Genomic DNA, 23,780 nt, shown 5'->3' on the forward strand with positions numbered 1-23,780 from the left:
TTTTGACCTTGGAGCAATTTTGAGTTTTCCTCCTTTTTCATTCCTTTAGACAATCAGCAGTGAATTTGAAAACAGGAAGCATCGTTGTTATTGTTTTCAACACCTATCCACAATAGGAGCCTGAAGAATAAGAAGAGGGGGCTGGAAGTTTTTGAGCTTTTCTTTCATATTAATATATATTTTTTACTGCGCACACACATGTATGCAGGGATGACTTTAGGTTTTATTTCTCTTTGTAAAAATGTAAGTGTGTTCTATATATTATTCTTATGCTTGTCTTTGCATTTAGGAATGCACAGTGGATGTATTTCCAAGCTTACGTCCTCTTAACTGTTTTATTCCCCCACTGATGCTTATCAAAATAGTTCAAGTATTTTCCCCCAAAACTTGGAGGATAAGAACTTCCTTTTGTTGTGGTTACAACAACCTTGAGGAATGACGGGTCTACCTTTTTCTAAACCATCTAGCTCCTCATCCCCAGAAAGGTCTTTTCCAAAGCCTAAATTTGACGGGTCTTTTCTCTCCCAAATTTCCCCAGTGCCTGCAGGATAAATCCAAATCTGAACTGGTTGGCCTAGCATATAATGATATTCAGAACATGGCCCCTAGAGCTATTCAGCCTCACATGGTGACTCTACACATACACCTTACACCCCCACTGGTTTTTTCATTCCACCTTAGTGGCCTTCTTGCAGACTCTCAAAGGTACTAGCCTATCTTGAATCCAGGCCTTCCAACATCCTCTCCTCTCTGCTTGGACAGCTTCCTCTACTCCCTCCATCAGGATAAATTCTACTCATCCTTTGGATTTCTGCTGAAGCATCATTTCCTTAGGGTTTTCCTAGGCCCCTCCTAGCCTGGGTCTTTGTTTTCTTCCCTTCATCCTGGGTACATGCATCACGCTAGAAATTAATTTAAATGTCTGTTTTGCCTGCAATTCTCTCTGCTCCTCTGGAGAGTCTGTCTCCTTCACCTGCTGAACACTCCCCACGCCCCCAATCCAGGCCCTGCACAATTGGTGGCACATTGCAGATATTGATAAATGTTTGCTAAATGAGTGAAAATGGATGACTCATGGGGAAACTTTACTGCTTCTGGTTAATATACAATGCGTAGGTGCAGTCTCATGTTGAATATTTGGTTCCACTGACAATGATAAAGGGAAAAATCGCTTACCAAGGTGAAGGCACCCTAGTTTCTTTTTCAAAACTACTGTAAGAGTCGTTCTTTTCTTGTGTTTATTCATTTATTTGTGGCTTTAATCATTGTCAACCAATGTATTTTAAATGGGTCTTTAATAAACCAATTATCTGAAGTGTTGGGGATCTGATCTTGTTGTTGGTTGTTTCTGTTGACTCTCGCTCATGGTGGACTGTTTCCTTGTGTGTTTTGTAATTTTCAACAAATAGATCTTTGTTTGTGGGCATCTGGTACATCTAGGCTGAAGGTTTGTCCTTTCAGAGTTTGTTTAGCTCATTTCCCCGTTGTATAAATTTGAACTCTAAACCTATGTTAGTATAGTCCTGTTGTGACGAATTCAGAGGGGGCATTTCTTTCCTACTCAGGGTCCAGAAAAAAAAGAGATAAGCTTCCTTATTATCTATGTTGGCTGGATGAGTTTTTCTAATCCCTCCACCCTTTCCCTAAGGGTGTAGCTCTTTGAGGGTCCTTGTCTATGTGGAGGCCACAGTTCCATCCCCCCAGTCTTGTCCCCTGTCCTTTGGGACTTTTACAACTGAAACCCCTCCCCAGCTCCATGAAGATAGTCCTTACCAGTTTGGTTTTCACCCTCTGTTTTGCTAACTCCTAAAGATTATCCCCTTTTTTTCTGGTGTCATTATATTTTATCCAGCATTATCTAGATGACTATCAAATGTGGGAAAAGTTTTTACATGATCTAATCCAAAATATTAACCAAAAATGGAAACCCAGTAGACTAGTTTATAGATCTTTCCTTCATTCTGTGTGCATGAGTCTGGTTTTCTAAAAACTCACTTTGTTCTCTTCTTATTTTCTGTATATTTACCACTTTTCTCCTATTCTCTTCCTACATTTACAACAGTTACATTACAGAACAAAATGCCTTATGCTAATAATGTCTTATGTATAAACTAGACTTTTCTTCCCTTTAGTATTTGGCTCCTTTTGCTGGTTCTTTTTCACCTCCTTTCCTAACTATCCTTTTATGTAATTTTCTAGTGAACAGGCACCAAATATAGCTAGTATCTGATCCATATGTCACCTGCTAATTTAAATGTTCTTTTCTTAAAAAAAAATCTATCCCAATTTTGCAGATAAAAAAAAAATCTCGAGGTCGACAAAACTGCCAGCAATGTTTCCACACACACCATTGTCAAAAGGCTGGCAAATTTGGTAACGTGAGGTGGCCAAGTTTTTAAAAATTCAGTACTAGTATTGCAAGTCATATTTATAATTTGAATAACAATTCTGACTCGCTTAAAGCATGTTCTAGCCCTAGGTAAATTGCTTTTGGTCTTAGGTCCAGGTATACACGCACACAAGTATTTCTATTAATATACGTGTGTGTCGGGTGTGCTCTATAGAGATAACATTTGCAGCCTCAGACTGCTTAGCAGAGGGCCCAGTTTGTAATGCTGTTTTTCATTATTCCCACCTTCCTTGGAATTTCGCATTTACATAACACCAAGTGAAAATGAAGTGAGTATCGAAGTAACTACTCTTGTCATTGCTATGGTCAAGGTTACACATTAGCTAACTTACAAACAAATCCCTCTCGGTGACAGAAATATTAGCAACTGAGATAGTTTATAAACACAGCCACAAAACTTTTTCAAAAGGACTTTTAAAAAATTCCCTTAGTTATGACAGCTTTGGCTAATGAATATTCTACTAGCCTTTTCCTTTCAGCCTCCGAAATGTTTTAAGATTTAGTAAACCCCAATTTTAAGGATTTAGAAAGTTGTCGCTGTGAGGTTATCTACTGGGATGTAACAGACAGACCACATCTAAATGTGATGGCTTAAAATAACAACCATTTTATTTGCTCATGAGTGTGTGGGTCAGGAATTAGGGCCGGGCATGGAGGGACAGTTCTTCCGTGTTCCATGTGGTGTTAGCTGGGGTGGGTTCACGAGGGGCTGAAAGACCCACGATGGCCTCACTCACAGGGCTGGCGCTTTAGCCAAAATGGCTTGAACAACTGGGGACTGCATAGGACAGCTGGGCCTCTTTTCTTGTGGTGTTGGCTGGACTCCCTCATGTCTCCGGGGCCTTCTGGCTGTCAGCTGAGTTCCTGGAGTCCCCTCCCATTGGCTTCTTTCTCCAGCAGGAATCCCTGGACTTCTTGACACAGCAGATGGTATTCCCTCTAGCTGAAGTGTAAACTTCCAGGCCTCAGCTTGGAAGTTCCGGGATAGCATTGCCACCATGTTCTCGTGGTCAAAGCAAGTCAAAGGCCAGCCTTCGAGAAGTGAGGAAATAGACTCCATCTCTTGAGAGGAGGAGCTTCATGCACCCATAGGGATGGGAGGAATGGCCAGCAACCATCTTTGCAGACAATCTACCACGGTCACTTTATTTATGTGTTTATAAATAATTGGCACCCATTCTGTTTATACAGTTGCTACAAATCAAAGGAGAAGTGAATTAACTATAGCTCAATACTAGTATTGGGATAGTTTATAGTACTTGGACTAAAGATGTCAAGGTATTTTTCCAATATAAACATACTTAGGGCACGGTTTGAATGTCAGTGTTATTTTTTCAGCGCTTACAATTTCAGGTGAGAAGGTCTCATTTGGCTAACAGTAAAACTTAAGCTAACGTCACCTAGTCCTCAGAATCTGGGGCGTTACCTTTAGTTCATAACTTCTGCGTGCACCTTCTCCCTGGCGGTCACACAGGAGTACAGGGAGACGTGAATAAAGGATCTCGTTTTCTTGTTCTCATAACACCATATTGCAGGCTTGGACCAACTTGCTAATCCCACTAATTGTTTTTTAAAGAAATAACACGATTTTGATTTTGCAAATTTTATCACACCAAGTTCTCCACAATTGGGTACACCAAGATCTTACCATTGAAACCCTTCCTGGTGTTGAGCAGATGGATAATTTTGAAATATGTACGTATGGAATTAAGTTCCATGACTATCCAAATACGCCAACCATTTCCATGGCATTTGGAATTATGCAATGGAAAATGTTTCCAGTGATGCCCTTTTATGTGTTAATTTTGTGAAATTTATTCTCAATTATAATTTCAAATCACCTGAGAAACAGAAGAAAATTAGACGTTGTATCAAAACCAAGAACTTATTTGAATTTAGCATTAAGAAAACATTTTAAATTAATTAATTGGCACAAACTGAAGATAACCCATGTTTAACAAGCCAGTTCTGGTTGACATTTGCCAAAATATGACATACTGAGCATGTTGTTTTTGTCCAACATCCCTTAAATTTAAGAACAAGATTAAAGCAGAGGGCACAAAATCATTTACTCCCATGAGATTCGTGAAAATTTAATTAGATACCCCTTTAAGAAAGAAATTTGCTTTCCTTAAATTTTTTTTAAATCTGTACCTTTAAATGGCCTTTAAATGTTATGACTTTTTCAAGACACGACTGTCCAATCTTCATATTAATGAACATGCCAGATATTTTAATTTCCTGCACATCTGCCAAGTATTTTCAGTTTGGAACACGACTGAATTCTAAGGTGGCTCCCTTTAAAAAAAATACACTTTCTCTTAAGTTGAAAGAAGTTTTTAAAATATATTTTGAACCCTATATCTTCGAAACACTTAAAATATCTTCAGGCTTAAAACTTCTCCTCCACGTTGACTTGGGGCAAGCCTGGCTCTTCAATTTTCAGTACTGCTCTCTCGTTTGATTTTTCGGCACTGCATTTATTTGAGATAAATGCATTTTTCTTAGCACATTGCCATTGAACTTGGGCCAAATGCTTTGAAAGAGTGGGTTTAGGGGGATTGGAGGAACAGGACAAAATGTCTATAAATAGCAGTGCTTTGTGTAGCATCTACTGTATAATAAAGTGTTGTGTAACTCTGCCATGCAACGTAAGTAATGATAGTAATTTGCATTTTCTTATTACTATTCATCCTCGAATTGAATCTACGGTCTTTTGCCAATATTAAGGTCTATTTCTCACATCCTTACATCTCCCAGGGTCCCTGCTATGACGAGAGAGGGGAGATAAACAGTCCCCTCATTCTGCACACAGATTGTGCGACAGGTACGCACCAACTGCTTTTGGCCTCTGCGTTTCCACCTCATAGACCCAAAGGCGGTGTGTTCCATGGGCAGACCAGCACCAAACAGAGCCAGCATAATGTAACTACACTGCCAGCCCCTCCTTATTAACTAACGCCTGTTCCTCTTTTTGTAATCATGATGACCCCAGAGATTCTAGCCCAGGGCAATTAGGCGGGTCTCAAACTCGAGAGAATCAGGAAAGACTCCAGAAGAAGAAATATTTTTAAAACTTCACCAGCCTGGAGGGCCTGTTACAAAATAATGTATGTGACAAAATAATGTGACTGAGAAATTAACTGGACTTAACTTTCTACTGTAGACTCATCACTGAAGACTAAGGGTTTTTGTTTTTGGTTTTGTTTTTTTCTTTTCCCCAAGCAGTTAAGCCTCAGAGTCCTGGGGGTTAGGTTTTGGGTTTGCCTGGCTCAGGGGAGCTTGGATGCCTAGGAACTTTGGGACTGGGAGTTGAATTATCAAAATGTGAGGAGGTGGGAGTGTTACTTGAGAGAGCAGAGGTCTGACTCCCTGAATTCCACGCTAGAGATGCAGAACGGTGGCAGTGAGGAGCACAATGGTGGGAGAGAGATACATTATGTGGTATCTGGGGCTTCTCGGCGAAAATCTGCACACCAGCTGCTTGGAGACCTGGTTAAAATGCAACTCTGATTCAGGAGCTCTGGAGTGGGTCCAGAGACCCTGCATTTCTAACAAATTCCCAAAGAGTGTTGCTACTGGTGATCCCGGGACCTCGCTTTGAGTTAGTAGGTGAGGAGGAGAAGGTGGAAGAATTTTGAAGGAGGGGTACAGGGAAGCCTGAACCTCAAATCTGTGGCAAGGAGCATCTATTCCGATAGACTGCAGAAAAAAATAAACACTAGAAGGCCCTCACTCAAATTTCCTGGCCTCTTTCCCCACAACCTCCTAGGCTTTTAGAATGATCCCGGGAAAGTCAAGGAACCCAACAACTCCAACCGAATGCGTTTCCAAACTCCCTTGACTTGAGGCAGAAACAGTGGAGGAACTTGTGCCAGGTTATATTTAATTTAGAAAAAATTCAGAAACGTGAAATTTTTTGAGCCCATGGAGCAAACTCACATGAATCACCCTTTCAATCTCAAAGAGAATCAGATTTAGGAATCGATAAATAACCATTCCTTAGTTACTCAATTAACACATGTTAGGGGGTGATGAGTGGTTTTCCTAAACCCTGATGTGGGGCGTTTGGGGGCTTCTGACAAGAGAAACTCATTGAAGGGAACAAGTGCCCCAAAAGATCTGAGGATTCACATTCCTTATCAGTCGATGATTTTGCCGTGGTCACCAAAGAAGATGGCCCTTCCTCTACACACACTCTTCAATAGCCCTTGGGAGATCTTTCCCTCCTTCGAGTCCTTGCTCTTCATTTAAACATGATTTCACCAGTATAAACATGTTCAGAAGAAAGACCCAGTTTGATTTTCTTCTGCCAGCATCTTCCAAAGATAGCCTCGCAGCCCATTCTCTCATAAGAACAAATCTTAAAAATAAACTAAGGCAGTAAGTACTGTGTCCAAAGCCAAGTTTGTTCCAAAGCTGAGAGTAATAAAATCCAGGGCTCCCTTTCCCTAATTCAATTTTAAGAGCAAATGCCTTTCGTTGCTAATTTTGTTTGTAACTTCTGATCCTGCCATCTCTAGGAGCTGCTCTTTTGCAAAGCCCTCCCACATCTGGTTCTGATTACGTAAGAAAAGGGTTTTGTTGTTGTTGTTGTTTGTTTTGTCTTTTATTTTTTAAGTACTTATTTATTTTTGAGAGGGAGAGAGAGAGACAGAGACAGAGAGACAGAGCACAAGCAGGGGAGGGGCAGAGAGAGATCGACACAGTATCAGAAGCAGGCTCCAGGCTCCAGGCTCCCAGCTGGCAGCACAGAGCCCCGCCAGGGGCTCGAACGAACGCACCAACCTCAAGATCATGACCTGAGCCGAAGTCGGACACTCAACCGACTGAGCCACCCAGGTGTCCCTACCTAAGAAAAGTTTGTGGCTATGCTCATCAATGTCATAATTCACAGAGAGATACCAGTATGATTTACCCTTAATCCTCCCAGAATGTCTACAATCTAGGCATAGCGTAAGGAGTGACTGCATCTTTTGCCTGATCATCTGTCCACAGGAAATAAAAAGTCATAAAGTAATCCAACATTTTTGCTTGACCAGGTGTCTTTTTTTTTTTTTTTTTTTTAATTAGTTGCCTGGGCGCCTGGGTGGCTCAGTCGGTTAAGCCGTTAAGCGTCCGACTTCGGCTCAGGTCATGATCTCCCCATTTGTGAGTGGGAGCCCCGCTTCCCGCTCTGTGCTGACAGCTCAGAGCCTGGAGCCTGCTTCCGATTCTGTGTGTCCCTCTCTTTCTGCCCCTCCCATGCCCATGCTCTGTCTCTCTTGTCTCTCAATAATAAATAAACGTTAAAAAAAAAAAAGAAATTTAATTAGTTGCCCATGTTTACAGTAATTTCACATAAACATCTAAATTTCTGATTTCCTTTAAAAAATCAGAAGTGCTGGCGACATTGGAGGCCGTCCCTCGTGGCCAAATACTGGCAGAGTGGACGTTTGTGTGGACGTTTATGATCTTTTGGCCACCGGTATCTGCACCCTTGCCCTATATTCAAGGATGTCCTCAGTTTACAAGTCCTGGTGGGAGGCGGGGTCATTTCCCGACATTCAAGCTACATACCGGGGATTCACTAGCATGTGACCTGGGCCTGGACAATTACGCATGTCTCCCCCAGGCTTTTAATGGGGCGCTAGCTTTAGTTAGCATCCAGTGCAGGAGACAATTGGTGAATTCTCCCTGACAGCAGAAATGGTGAAAGCGACATCCAGTTTCTAGCGGCAGCGTGGGTAGTAGCCTCCGAAGGTCCGCAGGAGCTGCACTTTCCTTACTGGCTTGGTTCCGTGGCCTACTTTTGACCTTGGTTGCAGTTCCTTGGCCCGTCTTTGCCCCATTTGCGAAGTCGGGGTCTCCAGTCTTGTGACTGATGGTGAGCCATCCAGTACTTCCTTACTACAGTCCTTTCCTGCTTAAATCTTTCATCTACAAACTCCGCCACCCTAGACGCAGGCCGTAGTTAACTCCCAGGCTGCTTAGAGACATGTGAGTTTGTAATTTTGGTCTTTATCTCTTTCTCTTTAAAGCTAAAGATCACCCAGGGCAAGGATCCACAGAGTTCAAACGGGGAAAATTTTCCCACAGGGACCTCTTCCCACCCCCACCCCCTGCCACCTTGCCATTTTCCCTTACATCTCATTGGGCAGAACTGGGTCACATGCTCACCTTTACGCCAATCAGGGGACGAAGATTGCTGTGATTGGTTTAGGAGAGGCCCTAGTTCAACTTTGGCTGTTAGAACCACCTCGGAGGCTTTTTAAAATGCCAATCCCTGGTCCCACCCCACACCGAGGCCAAATTTAATGGGTCTGGCCGGACTTCAGGTACTGGAATTTTGTAAAATCTTCAGATGCTTTTAATGCCATCCTTGTCTCTAGTCCAGCCCCCTACCCCTGCCCATTTTACAAATGCCAAGACTGAGGTCCAAAGGCATTAAGTAACTTGCCCAAAGTTACTATACCTTCAATTAATAACAAAAACAAACACAAACACACTCACAACATTAAATGGACACCTTTGTTCTTCCAGCATTCGCACGTGAGTGGCATTCTCTTTCTTAGAAAGTGAAGTGATCAGATGTTCAGGAACTGAAAAGCAGTAGAGGGTAGGGCAGTGGTTCTCAAACTTGAGTGCATCAGAATTCCCTGGAGGGCCTGTTACAACACAGATGGCTGGGCCCACCCCCAGAGTTGCACATTCAGTGGGTTTGGGTGGGGAGAAGAATAATTACCATTTCTAACAAGTTCCCAGGGGATGCTGCTGCTGGTCCCAGGACCATACAAGCTTAGCAGCTAAGAGTTCGGGCTATAGAATCACACTGTCCTGGCAAGATCCAGTTGTGCCCCTTATACCGAGCCACAAAACCTACTAAACTATTGGGCAAGTGACTCAACACGTCTATGAAATGGGGCCAACGGTAGATGCTTTGGCTTATCACAACAACTGAGTGGGTATGATAAATGTAAAGCACTTAGAACACTGTCTGGCCCATAGTAACTGTCTAATGAATAGTAGCTATTATCATTCATTCATTCATTCATTCATGGAACAATGATTAATTGAGTGCTTCCTTTGAGCCATGCACAATTCTAGGCACCAGGAATACAGTGCTGAATAAATCAAAGCGTTGCCTCCCAATGAGCTTACGATCCACTGGGGAGGCACACAATACTTGACCTCATAACTATATAATATTACTCAGAAGAACTCTGCATTCCAAGCAAACTGAACAACAGTGCACACAGCGTTTTATGAGAACTCGGTCCAGTCTCATTCATGTCTTCCAGCTCAAGGAGATGGTAGCATCACGTTTCTAATGCAAAGGCCCCTTAGCACAATGGCTATCTATGTGTAATTTATATCTATATTTATGTAGATTTAAAAAACATATATATGACATCATATGTACTATTTATATATCATATATTACATCAGTAACATTTATTTAGAGTCAATATTATATATTTTTATGTTTTTATGTTCCATATTTTTATATTCATATTTATATTTTATATACCACAGGGATAGGCTTACGTGATTCTGGAGGCCAAGAAGTCCCACGATCTGCTGTCTTCCAGCTGAAAACCCAGGAAAGCTGGTGGTAGAATTCAGTCTGAATCCAAAGGCCTGAGAATCAAGAGCGCCGATGTCTGAGGGCTAGAGAAGATGGCTGTCCCAGCTCAAAAGAGAGCACATTCACCCTTCCTCTGCCTTTTTGTTCCATTCAGGGCCCCAGTGGATTGCGGGATACCCACCCGCACTGGTGAGGTGATCTTCTTTACTCAGTCCACCCGTTCAAATGCCAATGTCTTTCAGAAATGCCCTCAGAGACACCAAAATAATATTTTACCACCTTTCTGGGCATCCAGACTCCAGTCACGTAACCCATAAAATGAACCCTCACGGGCATACTCAGACCAGCCAATTCTTGAGGACGTTTGGCTTGAGAGGAAGCTTTTGAAGCAAGAACAGGGTGGGTGGAGAGTGTGCTAGAAGGGAAGGAGAGAGTAAGGTGGCAATGTACTGGATGCTTTACATGTGTTCCTTAATCCTCACAGACACCTTTGGAGTAGAGATTATTGGACAAGGAGAGAAGCAAGCTGGCCAAAGCTCAGCGGCGGAGTGAACACGAAGGAACTGAACAAAGTTAAGAGTTGGCTGGGGACGAAGCAGAGAATATGGGCACTGTCATATCACACACAAGCCACATCTGACCAGATTCAGATGAATCCCCAGGCAGGCGCTAGAGTAAAGCATAACTGCCATCATGTATTTGCCCCAGTGTCCCTCTACTGTGTTCCTAGAGCAGGTGTCAGTGATGTAATAAGGTGGAAGGAGCGGCTACTTCTGAATCAGAACACTTCTGGGGCCCCTGGGTGGCTCAGTCGGTTGGGCGTCCCGCTTCCGCTCAGGTCATGTTCTCACGGTTCGTGGTTCGAGCCCCTGGTGGGCTCTGGGCTGACAGCTCAGAGCCTGGAGGCTGCTTCTGATTCTGTGTCTCCCTCTTTCTGGCCCTCCCCCGCTCACGCTCTCACTCTCTCTCTCAAGAATAAACAATAAAAATAAATAAATTTAAAAAAAAAAAAAAAGAACACTTCTGAATCCAGGCCAGCCTCATCTTGTCTCCATATTGTCTTTCTCAAACGTTAATAAACAAAACAAACAAACAAAACCACTTATTATGGATGTAATACATACTCATTGCCGGGAAATACAGATCAGCAGGAGAGAAGAAAATAAAAGTGATCTATAATCACCTCATCTCAGAAAAAACAAAAACAAAAAAACACCCCCACCCCCCACCCCCCAACCAAAATTTTAGTACTGATTCTCTGATCTTCAGATCAGGGACCCTGCCCTCTGTGCTTAATAACTAGCCCTTTCCAGGTACACATATTCACCTAGCTGGAAGTTTATTTTTTGTTTTCACTGTGGACTTGTTTCTGGAGCTTGGTTCTCTAGATTTTGTTGGGCGAGGGACATGGATTTGGGCGGTAGATTGGAAATGTATGTGTTTGGAGTCGTTTATCAGTTCAAAGTACTCACCTCCCAGCTTTGGGGCCAAAAGGTATTTCAAGCCTTTTTTCCTAGGGCATCTATATTCAAGAACTGGCCCCATCATTTGGGGTTGTTTTTTCCTCCGGATTTTTTTTTTTTTTTTTTTTAGCGCTGGCGGCTTTCTGTTCCTTTGAACGGTAGGTGTTTGAACTTTGGTGGTGGCTGGAATTGGCACTGACCGTGAGACTTTAGTTTGTAACGTTGACTGGCGGCTGCAAGGGGTGGCCCTGCCTCTCCAGCTCCCCCACATCCCGGGGTTCGGGAAGCCCAGCCGCACCGGCTAGAGGGCAGCGCGGGTCTAAAAGGGCGGACCCGGAGGGAGGCTGGCAGCCGGCGCCTACCGGTAACGTGGTAACCGGCGCCTTGGCAACGGAGAGGGGGCGGGACTCAGGGAGGAAGTCGGAAGCTGGCGGCTAAATCTCGCGAGAGTTGCTTTTGCGCGCGAACTCTAAGTGCCAGGGTCCCGGGGTCCGCTTGTGGCTAGTGGCTGTGCAGGCCCCCGGGGGACGCGACGACTCCAGCGGACCCGGACACCTTCTTCACCCCGCCATGGAGACCTCAGCGAAGAAGGAGCAGCAGCAGCCCGCGGAGGCCAAGATCAGAAACCTGCCCTGGTAGGAGGAGGCCCGGCTGCCGCGGGGAAGGGGATCGGTGGCCTGGGTGGTCAAGTGGAGCGGCCGCAGCCCGACTTCGCTCCACCGCCCCCGACCTGCAGCCGAACTGAGCCCCAGAAGTTCGCCTTGGCGCCCGCAACTCCCCTGTCCCCTCCGTTCTTTTAGAACTTTTGTCATGTCTTCCGCTGCCCTAATCCCACCGCCCCCATCCCTTTTACGCGGTGGGTGACAGCGTAGCGGTTCGGTCCCTTCCGACTTTGCATCGGCTTCCGTGCCAAAATGCCCTCTACTCTTGCGTAATCTTCAATGCAGTTATTGTTCAAATTCTAAACTGAAATAATGGTGATGATAACGCTCCCTAGGTAAGTGGTATTTAAATGGCTTCCTGTTAGATCACCAAGGACCCTGTTAGATGTTTGATCTTTACAAGGACCCTAGGAGGTATGTGCTGTTATTATTCCAGTTGTAATACTGCAAGGTTAAATGACTTGCCTAAGGTCCAGAGCTTGAAAATAGGTTTGGATTTGAACCCAGGTGAATTCAGAGCTTGCACTCCAAACCGTCTTACTTTCACAGCTGCATCTGAATGATGGTTAGAAACTGATAGGATTTGGCTCGATTTCGCAAAGCTCCAAGTTGGTCTTGTCTAGTAAGGAGTTCAGTTTGTTTCTATCGTGGAAAAAACACACAACATACAGTTTACACTCGTGAACATTTTAAAGTGCATAGTTCAGTGACACTAAGTACACTGAGGATGTCGTGCTACCATCTCACTGCCTGGTTCCAAAACTTTTCGTCACCCCAATGGAAACTCCATACCCGTTGGCAGTGACTCCCCCATTACCACCCCATCCCCTTGCACCCCTGGCAGCCACTGATCCACTTTCTCTCTCTGAATTTGCTTATTGCGGGTATTCATATAAATAGAATCAATCTGTGGCCTTTTGTGACTGGCTGCTTTCACTTAGCACCATGTTTTCAAGGTTCATCCATGTTGTCGCAGGTATCAGTGCATCAGTCGTTTTTATGGCTGAATAGCCTTCCCTTGTATGGATAGACCGCCATTTATCTATCCATTCATCTTTGATGTGTATTTGGGAACGAGTTCAGTTTTTAATTTACTTTGAAATGATAGGTGCCCAGCCAGGTTGAGATTATTTATAGACAGACAGCTGGAGAGGGGAAATCAGAGCAGGGTTTATCAACCTCAGCACTATTGGTATTTTGGGCTAGATATTTGGTGGGTGTGCACATGGTGACTATCCTGTGCATCGTAGGATGTTTAGTGACATCCCTGGGGCCTGTCCATTGGAGGCCCGTAGCACCCTCTACCCAGTTGTGACAACTGAAAATGTCTCCAGATATCACCGAGTGTTTCCTGGAGGACAAAATTGCCCCTGGTTGAGAACCAGGGGTCTGTATTCAAACTTAAAGGGTTTTGCTTCTCTTCCTCTTTTTGTTAGGATATGAAAGGATTCTTTTGCACGTAACAGCATGTCCTTACATTTGTATATGTTATAATCCATGCTAAATTGTATTTCAGGGTTGAAAAATACCGGCCACAGACACTGAATGATCTGATTTCTCATCAGGACATTTTGAGTACCAGTAAGCATCCATGTGTCATTTGCTGTTAGTCTGGTTGGAGGACCCGTATGAATTTCTTGGTGATGTCTCTGCTGAGTCATAACCTTGAAAGATCTGATTGAGCTTTATGGAATGTTGCTCTAAGAGCTGAGTCCTTCCCATTTTTCATTCCTGCATCTGCCTCTGAGTTGGATGTGAGGTTGATGTGCATTCAGCCCAACTCAAGGGCCCACGGCGAATGAGGCAACTCCCGGAAACTGATGGGGTCTCTCTTTCCTCCCAATCCTCAGTTCAGAAATTTATTAGCGAAGACCGACTGCCGCACCTGCTTCTCTATGGTCCTCCAGGGACAGGAAAGACCTCTACTATCCTAGCTTGTGCTAAACAGCTATACAAAGATAAGGAATTTGGCTCCATGGTCTTGGAGGTAAATAGGATTATTCTTAGTCTACAAAGGAGAGTCTCTTAGTTCTCTTAGATTTGTTGTCGTTTGTTTGTTTTTCTTAGATTTGTTTTACTTTACAAGTAAGTTGCTTTGCTGGACATAAAATATTTCGAGTCACTTTTCCTGGAATTGATGTTTCGCTCTGGATTGGCATTAGATAGGGGCAGCTGTAGGGCTAGATAAATATCTCTGCCGTTGCCAACTTCTACTCAAACACTCAGTGGTCACTCGGGGAGTGGTCGCTCAGTAGCTTGCTGTCCAGATTTGTTCTTCATGTTGTTCCACCCCGTTCTTGCCCTGGAAGGCCAAGCTATATTGACTGCAGGCTGCCTGGTCCTCGGGCTCCTGGTTAGGTTTGGCTAATAGGGGTCCTGGCTGGAGTCAGAGGAGAACGATGCCTGGTTCTGCCCTGGGGGCCACCACAGGCTGACAGCATCCTGAACCACAGAGCAAGTCGCACTGCCTTCTCCAGATGCCGACATCACCCCCCAACTCATTTCTGAGGACCTGGGTCTGGTAACGGGCCCCGATAGTCCCAGAGAGATTGCGTAGCCCTCGTGGTTTCCCCACACCCCACCAATACCTTTTAAAATCTCTCTTCACGGAATTCTCTTCAAACCACTGAGTTTTGAGTCTGCCATCTGCTGCTGAGATTTGACTGATAGACTTAGATCACAGAATTCTAAATATTGTCTATTCCAAAAAAAAAAATGTTTAACTTTTTTTGTTGTCAGAGATCTTAGAACCTTGCTGCCACCAGTGTTCTTAATTCCATGCATTAAAGACTTGGTAACTTCGGGGTTGCTCTGGATTGCGGTAGCTAAAACTGAACACGATTCTGCTCATGCCAGAGGTGTTCACTGTGACCAGGCCAATTAGTTATTCCTCCAGAGTATGTCGGTGATTGTCCTCAAAAGGGGGAGGAAACACAGTTGTTGGCCTTTCAGAATGTAATGTACCAATCTAGTGAGTTGTGAGTTTTAAATACAATTGTGATCTTGGTTTTTTAATAGTGTTTATCTCTTAGCAGTTGTTAGACCTAGAGACCTAGCTTGCCGAGCTGGACTGATGAAAAGATAAATTAATTCCCAGAGAATTCACCAACATGTGTCTAATTTATTTCGGCTTCTCTTTTCCACATTCAGCTGAATGCTTCAGACGACCGAGGAATAGATATCGTTCGGGGACCAATCCTGAGCTTTGCCAGCACAAGGACAATATTTAAGTAAGAATTATTTGTATAATTTCTCTCCCTAGAGGTTTTGATCAGTGAGATGACAGAGCTTAATGTTTTAAATCCTCCCCCTTTGCCAGTCTATAAAGGTAAACAATGCCTTTGTCAAAAGTAGCCATTAAAAAGAGATAAAGTACAAGGATGGTGGTAAGATATAATGCAAATGTGAAAATAAAACATCATCTCAGAACTTGCTATATTAGCAAGTTCCTTGGGGAAGCATTAACTTTGTTTTAGTAGTTAACTGAAGACCGATTACATCCTAGGACCAGGTGAGCTAGTTTGAATTTATTATTATTTTTTTATTTAATTTATTTCTTTTTGAGAGAGAGAGGACAAGCAGGGGAGGGTCAGAGAGTGGGGGGAGACACAGAATCCGAAGCAGGCTCCAGGCTCTGAGCTGTCAGCACAGAGCCCGACGTGGGGCTCGAACTCACGAACCGTGAGATCATGACCTGAGCCAAAGTCAGATGCTTACCCGACTAAGCCACCCAGGTGCCCCTAAGCTAGTTTGAATTTAAACAAAAATAAATTGTGATCAGGATGGATAAAAAGGGAAAGGTGAAGGCAGGCAGGAGTGGAGGTGGTGGAAAAAAGCAAGGCCAGAGCAACAGGACATGGAGTGGAGACAAAGGTGAAGGTGCCAGAGGCAGCAGCGTGACAAAAAGTGCAAAAGTCAGACCTCAGTTCCCTTTAAGAGTTGAAAGAGTGATGGGCATGTCCTCTGCACAGCCACACTTGTTTGCTTCACTCAGAGGTCAAGGAGGAGTGGACTCTCTGAGGCCCGGCCTGATGGCACAAATGTGAACATGTAGGTTTCGGCCTGGAGATTGGAGGGAGATTAAAGACATCTTCGGGGGCGCCTGGGTGGTTCTGTTGGTTGAGCGTCTGATTCTTGATTTTTGCTCAGATCATGATCCCAGAGTCGTGGGGTCGAGCCCCGTGTCGGGCTCAGTGCCGAGTGTGGAGCCTGCCTGGGATTCTCTCTCTCCCTCCACCCCCTCCTCCACTTGCACAGGTGCACACGGTCTCTGTCTCTCTAAAATAAAAAAATAATAATAAATCTTCATATGGTACCATTTGTTTTCCTAGGAAAGGCTTCAAACTAGTGATCTTGGATGAAGCTGACGCCATGACTCAAGACGCCCAGAACGCCTTGAGGAGAGGTAGGAAGACCTGTCAGGTATAGTGTGTTGGCTCATGAGTGCATTAGAAGGAGAATTAGGCACTTTGGACATGAGATAATGACATGGGCTGTTGACAATTTTTGTTCATCTTCTGGCCCAGAGAAATCGGTTTCCCTTTCTCTGTGTAATCCCACCCGACGGTCTAGAACAAAAATCTCCCTGTAGTGGGGGTTTCCCCTTGCAGCAGCTTAAAGGGAGAAGCCCTGTTGGGACTTTCAAGTCCTACCAGACACAGGTGTTGCATCCTCCTTTTCCACTGGGTTCATTTTGGGGCTGAGAATTTGCATTCTTCGATGAGGAGAGGGGGTACGGAAAGTCTTGTATTCCTCAGCTGCTAGGTAGACCTTTCTGCTCTCAGTACCCCGAGATACACAGTAGCCAAGAAAATAATACTGGAAATGTTGTCGCACTCAGAAAGCTGACGTGACTTCTCTATTTGCCAAGGGAATGATTTGGCAGGGAAGGAGAGTATCACGCTAGTTGTCTGTCTTAAGGGGCCCGGTGCAGTTGATTTCTCTGAAAGGACATTGGTAATCTCTGGCATTAAGATTCTGAGGTAACGGGGGCACCTGGATGGCTCAGTCTGTTGAGTGTCTGACTTCAGCTCAAGTCATGATCTCCCGGTTCGTGGGTTCGAGCCCCACGTCAGGCTCTGTGTTGACTGTTTGCTCAGAGCCTGGAGGCTGCTTCAGATTCTGTGTCTCCTTCCCTCTCTGCCCTTCCCCTTCTCCCTCTCTGTCTCACTCTGTCTCTCAAAAATAAATAAATGTAAAAAAAAAAAAAAAAAGATTCTGAGGTAACCAACTAGGAGAGAAGAACAATCTTTCGGAGTTCTGGGGGAGAAGGAGTGGATTGCAGCCCATGTTTGGGAGGAGGAGGAGGAGGACAGTTAGAGTATCTTCTGATCTTAAAAGCCTTGGCAGCCTTTCTTCAGCATTTGCTCCGTGGAATGGCTGTCAGTCTGGGCAGATCCCCATGCGAGAGTACTGGGAAACTGCAGAGTGAAACTGGTGTTTCATAAGCCTCTCTGAATTCATCACTCTCTCGAATGCTCTAAGGCTTCGAGACAAAGTGCACCAGACAGTCCACACGGAGGTACCCCCGGCCCTGCCATTAGAAGGTGGGGCATCACCAACCTGCCATAGAATTTTATGCAAAAGGACAGGGGTGCTATGGAGGGGGATGGCAGGGGCAGGGTGCTATGGAGGGGGATAGCAGGGACAGGGGTGCTCTGGAGGGGGATGGCAGGGACAGGGGTGCTGGGGAGGGGGATGGCAGGGGCAGGGTGCTATGGAGGGGGATGGCAGGGACGGGGTTGCTACGGAGGGGGATGGCAGGGACAGGGTTGCTATGCAGGGGGATGGCAGGGGCAGGGGTGCTATGGAGGGGGATGGCAGGGGTGCTGGGGAGGGCGATGGCAGGGGCAGGGTGCTATGGAGGGGGATGGCAGGGGCAGGGTGCTATGGAGGGCAATGGTAGGGGTGCTAGAATCAGGGCAAGTCATCAAAAAGGATGCATTTTATAAAATCCTGTAGAGATGACCGGTTCACCAGCTTTTCGGAAGAGAGTGGCCGGTGCCCCCGTCCTGACCACCACAGGGACCGCCTCTCTTGTTACAGTAGCGTCCCCTCCATGCTTGCAATCTGCACCTCTTGTTTCCTGTACCCTTCACGTGACCATGGAAGAGTTCAGGGTTTCCAGGTCTTTTGAAGAATCCGAATGGACACGAGGTTGTTTTCTTTTCCCTTGCCAGTGATTGAGAAATTTACCGAAAATACCCGCTTTTGCCTCATCTGTAACTATCTGTCAAAGATCATCCCCGCCTTGCAGTCCCGCTGTACGAGGTTCCGATTCGGTCCTCTGACTCCTGAACTCATGGTTCCCCGCCTGGAACATGTTGTAGATGTAGAGAAGTAAGTACATCGGAAAGCAGGGAATGTGAGGGCCCTGGGGACTGAGCAGCGTAGGCCGGGTTCTGGGATGGCTGGCCGGTTGACATTTACAGGTGTCATGTGTGTAGACAACGAAGTAGGGTGCCGGGCACAGAGGAAGCATCGGGCTGTCAGCTGTCGTCATCCTCTCTGGTATCTCCTGGACTTTCTTCGTAAACGGCACTTGGTTCTTCTCCTGATTCCATCCTCCTCCCCCGTGGAAGCTGTCCCGATTTCCTCCTACTCTCCTTTTGTCATTGGAGACTGCATGCTGCCAGGTCCCTTCTGCTAAGATGCCTCTAGCCTTTTTTGACTAGAAGGGAAGGTACCGAGACTTTGCCTTCTGTAGAATCAATCGGTTGCCAAGTAGCCAACCCCAGCTGCTGCCTGTTGAAGGGGGTGCTCTGGCTTCGTGCTCCGGGTCTCGCCGGTGCTCTTTCCTCTCAGAACAGAACTCAAAGCCCGTCGCTCAGCATGGCGATGCCTGGTCCTAAATACGGGTCTTTCTAGACTCTGAGTGGGCTGTGACTGCTAATGCGAAGCCCACATTCCTTAAAACCAGAGTGAATTCTGGGTCCTATAGATCAGGAGAGTTCTGCTCCTTCCGTCCTTCCCTTTCTTTCGTTACTTCAAAGCCTTAATCATTCCAGGCCATCTCGTTCCCTTGGTGAACGCTCGCGCTCTCCAGGCCCCTGAGTTCCTCCTGCCTCTCTCCTTTCAGGGTGGACATAAGTGAGGACGGGATGAAAGCACTTGTGACTCTTTCCAGCGGAGATATGCGAAGGGCTCTGAACATTCTGCAGGTATGGTACTACTCCTAGCAAATCTTTAGGCACTGCTTTGGAATAGTTTCTCAAGAAAGACAGAAGCAGCAGCACAGCCAACCTAGAAATTCAGAAATCTACACCTGGTAAGATCTCCGTCTCACAACATACCAAAGATTTCCCCCTAACCTTTGTGTTTTGAAAAATTGCAAGAATAATTTGCTGGAGACAAGGGAAAGCTAGGGAAGGACGCTGCAGCTGTAACACCACAGTGGCATCCTCTCACGAGGCCAGGTCTTCCCAGGGTACACCGTGCGGGGTTCGAGCTGCCCTGCACCCACATAACATTACCGCCTACCTGAATCGCTGCCTCCGGTTTCCTCCTGACCCGCCGTGGTGATGCCCACCATGATTCTTCCCCTCTATCTGCACAGAGCACCAATATGGCCTTTGGGAAGGTGACAGAGGAGACCGTCTACACCTGCACTGGGCACCCACTCAAGTCAGACATCGCCAACATTCTGGACTGGATGTTGAATCAAGACTTCACGACAGCCTACAGAAGTATCCTTTCTCACGTCCTACCGACGGCACATTAGGTACCTCAGGCCAGAACTTGGCCCAGGAGCCCAGGCTGCAGCCGGTGTCTACACCCTACTGGCAAAAGGCAGTTGGCTGTGTATGTATCTGGTCAGCTTTTAGTGGGAACAACAGGTCTCTGGGTGGAGTGGCTCCCTGCCTTTAAAGCCCTTCCTCCTGAAGGGCTCTGACCTGGGTATGGCTTGAAGCCACTTTCCTCACGGATGAGAGAAGCAGTTAGACTTTGGGGTGGCAGATGTGATCATTTTCAAGTGGCCACTGTTATTCTCATTTTGCGGTGAAATGGAAAGCTAGGGGTAGCCTTCTGGGAGATGCATTTAGCTCTGTTCTCTACGAGACAGAAGGAGGCTCTTGTTGAAGATAAAAACAATTTTTTAGAAGGGGGGAGTGGCATCTGGGTGGCTCAGTCGCTGGAGCGTCTGACTCTTGATTTCGGTTCAGGTCATGACCTCAGGGTCTTGGGATCAAGCCGTGTCAGGTTCTGAGCTGAGCAGGTGGCCTGCTTGGGATTCTCTCTCCGTCTCCTTCTGCCCTTCTCCCTTACACACTCTCGCTCTACAATAAAATAATGATAAGAATTGGGGCCCAACATATGCAGGTTCAAATCGAAAGAAACAGCCGTGTCAGGATTAAAAACCCTACTTCCCAAAGTGACTCTGACCAGAGTCTGCCTTCAAAATTGTGTGCAGCGGGTTTCTCCTGGAATTTGTGCCTTTTGCCGTAACCATTCCTCTCTAGATATTACAGAGTTGAAAACGCTGAAGGGGTTGGCGTTACAGGACATCCTGACAGAGATACACTTGTTTGTGCACAGAGGTAAGTCAGGCTCTTCCTAGCTGAGAAGCTGAGGGGGAGGCGTGTGGCGGGCTTTAAGGGTGGTGGGGGGGGAACACGAGGCTCCACTTTGGAAGCTAAGAAACAGGAATGAAGTATGGACCTGACCCCTCAGTTTTAGTTTTGTCTTGTTGCTATTTGAAACTTTGTTCCCCAACTACTCTCTCAACCTCTAAAACTGCTGGGGAAAGAAACTCTTGAGGGCCAACTTTCATTCCTCCAAGGGTTTGTACTTTATAGCAGCAAATAGTATGCTGTAATTCACCCTGTAATTTCTAAGGGTATCTTACCCCAAAAGGAGAGGAGTAGGAACATCTGTCTTCAGTGTAAACCAAAGCAGTCTGAAGCGAACCACATGAAGTTCCACACTTGGTCGTAACTTCTGTACAGAGAAGTGGTTCTCCTCCTTGGCAGTGTATAGGAAGCCCCCCAGACCAATTCAGTTGGCCTTTTGGAGGGAACTGGGCATCAGGATTTTCTCAGGCGCTGCAGGCGATCTGCTGTGTGGCCTTTTCGGGCAAACCCTTCCTTCCGCGACAGCCAACTACAGACACTCGTCCTGCCGGTCCGCCATCGTCCTGCCGGGGCCTCTCCAGGCCTCACTGGGCCAACCGGCACAACCGCTGCCCGAGAACATGGTCCACTCAAGCCCAGCTCTGCCCTTTGTGGGAAATGAGTGTGAATAGATGTTTAAAATTCAGTGGATTACATTTGTTTGTAAAACCGGGACAGCAAGTGAGAACTGGGCTTTCCAGTTCCCTTCTAGAGCTGCCCCCTTGCTAAAGCAGTGCTGCCGATCTTGTGTCCTTGTGACCACTTTGGAACCTGCTCACAAAATGCGTAAAAACTGAAAACCTGTAGTGTTCACTTCTTCGGAAGTGCGGTCCCTGGTGACCTGAGGCCTCCAGACAAGTTTAGTGTCACCTGATGTTTAAATTCCTAATCATGGTGTGATTTTTTTTTTTTTTAGTAGCAGCGAGTGGCAGACCTCACTCAGTTGATTTTGTTTTTTCCCCCAGTTGACTTTCCATCTTCAGTTCGAGTACATTTATTGACCAAAATGGCAGACATTGAGTGAGTATTTCCCAATATTCTTTTCCTTTTTTTACCCTGTAGTGTTTTTTTTCCCTCCTACTTGCATGGTTGCAATTTTGTCTACGTCATTCATAAATGGCACAATCTCGTTTGTGGTGAGATCGCTGAAAGAAACATGGGGAAGGGCATGATTTGCGTATCTAAAGAACATACAAATAAACATAAGGACAGGTTCAGCTCAGTTACATATTTGAGATAAAGGCTTCTCCTTAGGCCTCAGAGGCCTGGTCCACGTTGGTTCTAGAAATGCTGTTATTTGGAAGGCCTGCTTCGGTTCCGACATCCAGGTCACTTGGGGACAAGCGGCTATCCAGCTGTTATTAAAGCATTTTGGCATAGCAAAGCATATTGGGGGGAAAAGTAAACATAAACTCAATTTTCCACTTTGCCTGGCTCCATAAACACAGTTATTAGCCCCCAGTGAAGCTGGCAGCTATCATTTAAGTAGACAAAAGCATTGGGTTCAAAACAGAGGCCAACACAGGGCCAGCTCTAATTTGCTATCACTGGCTTTCCACATGCGCACTTTAGGTCCCTTAGCCCCACGCTGTGAATGTCGTGATTTTGCCTTCGCTGGCTGGGCGCCTGAAAGGTGGCAAGATAGACTGCCGGTGTCCTGCTTTACCTTTTACTAGAGCACAGAACCACAGTCAGCCATACTTCCCAGTGAATTAAGAGGAAGGGAATCTGAATGGTAATTTCTCTCAATTCATTTTGCGAGTGAAGAAGTAATCCTTAGTCATGTAAATTCTGCATACCCCTGTACAGCTAGAACAAAGTTAAGTTCAGGACGCTGCCGTTGACAACTAACAATTTTTTTATTTAATTTTTCCTCACCAGTTTGGATCGAATTATAAATGAGTGTTCAGGGTAGAGAAGAAAATGTGAGGGGACACATTCAAGATGACTTCACGATAAAGTTTTACTGCCTCCTTTCCTCCTTCAGCAGATGTTCCGTCTTTGATCTCCACTGTTCTCTTGTCAAAAGGTAGCCGTCCGTGATATTCTCTATTCTTACCTTTTGTTTGATTTCTTTTAGGTACAGACTTTCTGTTGGCACCAACGAGAAGATTCAGCTGAGTTCCCTCATAGCCGCTTTCCAGGTCACCAGGGACCTGATCGTCACAGAGGCCTAAATGCTGAGGACCATTCGCCACCATTCGCGGGCCCCACAGTGACTGGAGAAGAGGGGACTCTGTCACGGGATGACCTGCTGTGCGGGCTGGGGGATGAAGCCACAGTCACCCCGAGTTTTGGAAAACTGTTCCAGACACGGGTGGGGCAAAGGTTTAAAAAGTACCATGTTTGTGTTTGTTTGGAGCAGGTATATACCAAACAGTTTTAATATACAGCTCTCTTATTGCACTGCCCATTTGTGTTTTACAGGAAAAAAGAGTAAAATGCTTTCTTTTAGCCTTAAGGCTTTTTACCATTCAACTGCTTAGATGGCAGGAAATTGGCCTACCCCATTTTGGTCTAGAACAAAAGGCTTCCAAATCTCATGTGGTACCAATGTCTTCTATCACTCAAGGTAAACTGAACATCTCCAGAATCAAGTGTGTAAATCTAACTTGTGGCACCATCTCCATATCTACTTTATAAAGGTGTTAATGAAGAAAAAAATAGGTGTTAATGGATTTCTGGCCCATTAACCTGAGGCACAGGGCCTCAGGTTCCCTTACTTGAAAAGTATCTATTTCTCCTCTTAAAGTAGGTTCCTAACTGCGGTGTGGACAGTGAAGAGTCACTTTGTGCCCGTGGGGGCCAGGCCTAGGACTCCCTCCTTAATGCAAGGAGGGCAGGCAAGCGTGGGCCGGACTCGAAGCCGCAAGGACGAGGCCCTGTGCAGTGTGGCAGTTTATTTTAGAGCCAACAGGCTGCATTTATGATAGTGTTCTTCTCAATAAAAATAAAGCAGGTTGCGTGTTGGCTGTGTTACGAGTGACTCCTTCGCCGATTATAAACACGCGGTCATTCAACTTGCATCTGTGTGAAAAGCCTCCCCCGTCTCTGGTATCACAGAATAAG

The 23,780-nt window shown here is 45.6% G+C and overlaps 1 protein-coding gene and 1 long non-coding RNA gene across 2 annotated transcripts; one reads left to right on the top strand and one right to left on the bottom strand.

Annotated features, from left to right (window-relative positions):
• Positions 1-2,988: 2,988 nt before the first annotated feature.
• LOC122203184 lies at positions 2,989-11,811 on the bottom strand. Its single transcript, XR_006195079.1, has 3 exons — positions 11,450-11,811; positions 9,938-10,030; positions 2,989-3,604 (listed from the first exon to the last, which is right to left on the bottom strand). It is a non-coding gene; the product is annotated as an uncharacterized LOC122203184 (long non-coding RNA).
• A 98-nt stretch (positions 11,812-11,909) lies between these two features.
• RFC5 (replication factor C subunit 5) lies at positions 11,910-23,680 on the top strand. Its single transcript, XM_042909737.1, has 11 exons — positions 11,910-12,075; positions 13,619-13,683; positions 13,953-14,089; positions 15,253-15,332; positions 16,434-16,507; positions 18,282-18,441; positions 19,181-19,262; positions 19,658-19,787; positions 20,562-20,639; positions 21,677-21,731; positions 22,792-23,680. The coding sequence occupies exons 1-11, from the start codon at positions 12,011-12,013 to the stop codon at positions 22,886-22,888; spliced, it is 1,023 nt and encodes a 340-aa protein (XP_042765671.1). The 5' UTR covers positions 11,910-12,010; the 3' UTR covers positions 22,889-23,680.
• The last annotated feature ends 100 nt before the right edge of the window (positions 23,681-23,780 follow it).

Source organism: Panthera leo, chromosome D3, assembly GCF_018350215.1.
Source record: "Panthera leo isolate Ple1 chromosome D3, P.leo_Ple1_pat1.1, whole genome shotgun sequence".
Taxonomy (NCBI): Eukaryota; Metazoa; Chordata; class Mammalia; order Carnivora; family Felidae; genus Panthera; species Panthera leo.